The following is a 3,504-nucleotide window of genomic DNA, read 5'->3' as shown; positions in this document are numbered from 1 at the left end:
AGAGAGAGAGAGAGAGAGAGAGAGAGAGAGAGAGAGAGAGAGAGAGAGTTATGTGAATTCAAGTTCCACTATGGGAGAAAAAAACAATATTGTGTGTGCATTTCCTTGATGTTTTAATAGTAAAAACTGTATGAGTATCACTGAAAGTGATATCATCCCCATCTAGGTTGGGGTAATTCCCAGACATTCCAAGCAACAGACAGTGGCTACGGCAACTGCAGGCCTTGTTCAACTATAAAATATTTTTTAAAACGTTTTAGTCCTGGCTGCATTGGGTTGTTAGCACCCATGCATGTGGGTGATAGTTGCTGAGGAAGTGTGATGATGTTTCTCCAGGTCTAGAAGACTTTGTCTGTGAACCTGATCAGTATGCTGCTCTAGTGGCAGATCTGCGGAGCAGTGGAATCATAAGTGATCATCGCAAAGGGCTGTCTATGTACAAACACTCATTCACTGGAAAGAACTTTATTGATTGGGTTGTAAAGACAAGGGAAGTTGGTAAGATAGCAACATTTTTCATTGCACCTAAAATTATATACATGAATCTTTATCTCTAATATATTCATTTGTGCCACCTATTATATATATATATATATATATATATATATATATATATATGTAAACGTTCAATTCAGGGAAATTTGCATATGATAAAATATTACGTCCTGGAGTAAGTTCGTTTGTACGTCTGTAAGAGATTGTTATAGCTTATTTACATGGATTAATGACAGGTCCAGTAGGGTTGCAGTTGCTTGTAGTTAGTTAATATTGTGTCTATTTTCTGGTAACAGATAGAGTAACTGCAATCGAAATGGGAGAGTCACTGATTCAGCAGCATTTTGCCCACAACGTGAAGCGAGCCTCTAAATTTACTGATGATGCAAGTGTCTTCAGACTTCTGGATGATGAGCAATCTGGGGCACTGAATGCTGGAACCATGTCAGAGTGCCTTCCACTACCTGGTAGGTTTCACCTTATAACAATTTAACTGATTGTTGCCTATATCCTGATAGGTATTGTCTTGATGGGACAGAAAAGAATCTGTGATTTTTCCTAAACATGAGTTTTAATGTAGTTCGGTGGTGTAATAATTACCTGGATTTTTTTATTGCATGGTAGGTATTGTCTTGGGAGGATAAAAAAAAATATCTTAAAATTTCCAATAACCTGTTAGGTTTCATCCTATTACAGTATAAAAATGCCTGAACCTTTTCTACAGCTTGGTAGGTTTTATCATAATACAACAGGGAAAGGTCAGTGTGTTTTCTGTAACCTGGTAGTTTGGTGTTATCAGGAGTCTATCAATATTGATAGACTCCTGATATTATCAGGAGTAAATAATCGCAAATTTGTGATTATATTATTTACTCCTGATCTTATTATGGTATTTAGTGATACACGCTACATTTCTCGCTCCACTATCATTGAGCATCTGGAATAGCAGTCTGAGCAGACTAATTATATATAGCTTCCCTATGATATAAATGAGGATGGCAACCTTTTCATGCTCAGGGCGTATTGTGCAGTGAATGCCAGCCAGTGCAGATGAAATGCTAGTTTGTGGTTACTAATATGGCGGAGAGGGTCTATGTCCCCAAGAGTACTGCCGGAACGTACCCTGGTACTATCTAATATGCCAGACTGTACCTCGCCTACTCCACTAACGAGTCTAGGGAGTCGCATACGCCTACTCCCTAACCCTAACTCTAACCCTGACCATATCAAATAGTTACCAGGGTACCTTCCGGTATACCGGACCGTACCCAGGGTACGGCAGTACCCTGGGGGACATAGACCCTATGAGCACTAATATGGTTAAGTGCTTTTGGTACTTCTCCATCAGTGAGATGGCTGTATTGTGTGTATTCCTATAGCAACCAACCTGCTATGGACACCTATATCTATGTTATTGCTCAGTTACTTTATTGCCTTATCCGGTTTCCTCTAAGCTTTACATTATGGTTCATCCAGGAAGTCTCTATTATAGTTACTCACTTATGACATGTGCACTGTACTTCATAAATGTTCATTACTAGGGATATGTGTCATATATTATAACTCTGGGTTACATTTGCTTTATATCTAGAATAGAAGTTGCAAGAATACCATATTATACCACTTCAAGTTGGCTTAAAAACCAATTTAGTCAATAGAAGTAGTGAGTGTGATGCGCTTCACTTTTAGAATATATCCTGCTGCATATATGGAATTGGTATCTGTTTGGCGACTTTTAAATAGATTGCATCATGAGCCTATGCATTTAAACACACTTATTGATGGTTATATGATATCTACATCTATGTGCGATTCGACCTCTCGAGTTCCCGTCTTCCAGTCTACCAGTCGTGCGCTACCCGTGTAGCCACAGGCACTTGGAGAGTTTCAATAAAACATAATGCTATCATATGTCATAGGGTTGGACCGTACTATATATATAGCCTAGGTATAGGTTTACGTATGTTGAGAGGTGGAGGGGCTTATGGGTATTTGCAATTAATTGAATTATATTTTTGAGGATGAGACGGGATACTAGAGAAGCGTTGCCGAAAGGAGGTGTTGATCCGAAGCGCTGAGCGTAGATCTTGCGTGCAGTTCCGCGGCAAGGCGCACGCGACCGCGGGAACGTCCTATGACAGTATGCAGCGCTGGCAGCTATGGATCTGTGCGCCGAATGCATAGGTCGGCGCACGGATCCATAGCTGCCAGCTAACAGTCGAGAATTTTACCGGGAATACAATAAAAGAGCTCAGCTGCATTGAGCTGCTGTTCTTTGCAAGCTCAATGAAAATATCCATAAAAGTGTCAACACCTTCTACTTCGACACTGTGCTGTATAAGTTTTATTATGAATTGTATTTTATTATGCGTCAGTGGCTTCATGTAACGAGCGGCAGCTGCAGCGGATACATAAGCTGGGTTTTATAAATAACTAGCAAAGTACCCGTCCTTCGGACGGTGGGAATTCATGAATAAGTGTATTAGTGTTGTAGCTCACCTAAGGATCAAGGGCTTCTTTGTAAAGTATGTTTTTGGTCTTCGTGTGCTGTGTGTGAATGTACATCGCCCTGGGTTTGCCTACTTGTGAGAGGGCAACATAGAGCATGCCATGAAAAGAAGACAGGTGTGGTGAGGCCCAAGCCTATGGTAGTGAAAGTCTATGGTAGTGATGCTCACGGGTGCGGGCATATGCTGTGAATGTAGAGATGCATGGTTTAGCTGAGAAGAAGTACTTTGAAGACGTAAAATAGAATACAAAAGTTTATTTGATAAGATTTACAGGTGATGGGCACTAAATTACAGAACTTCAGGGTATACAACGTTGGTAGTGTCGTAAACAGAGACTGATTTGCCTTGAGTTTGGTTGTGAGTAGTTTCCAGTTGAAGCTTTATCTCGGCGAAAGATTTAGCACGTAAAGGCCGCCGCACACCAGCCGATTTTTCACGCGATTTGATCGGCCCGATAGAAATCAGCCGATATCGGGTAGGTGTGCGCGTTCATTTGTAG

At 40.7% G+C, this 3,504-nt stretch overlaps 1 protein-coding gene across 1 annotated transcript in view; it reads left to right on the top strand.

Moving 5' to 3' along the window:
- The window catches only part of LOC106809184, a gene marked incomplete in the record, with an annotated part of 29,508 nt that overhangs the window by 6,276 nt on the left and 19,728 nt on the right, over positions 1–3,504 (top strand). Inside the window, 2 exon segments of the mRNA XM_014812176.1 lie at positions 337–498; positions 792–962. Of these exon segments, the coding sequence (XP_014667662.1) occupies positions 337–498; positions 792–962 (333 nt within the window).

The sequence above is a fragment of the Priapulus caudatus genome, unplaced genomic scaffold, assembly GCF_000485595.1.
Source record: "Priapulus caudatus unplaced genomic scaffold, Priapulus_caudatus-5.0.1 Scaffold334, whole genome shotgun sequence".
Classification (NCBI taxonomy): domain Eukaryota; kingdom Metazoa; phylum Priapulida; class Priapulimorpha; order Priapulimorphida; family Priapulidae; genus Priapulus; species Priapulus caudatus.
Note: the sequence above shows the minus strand (reverse complement) of the source record. Positions and strands in the feature narration are given on the sequence as shown.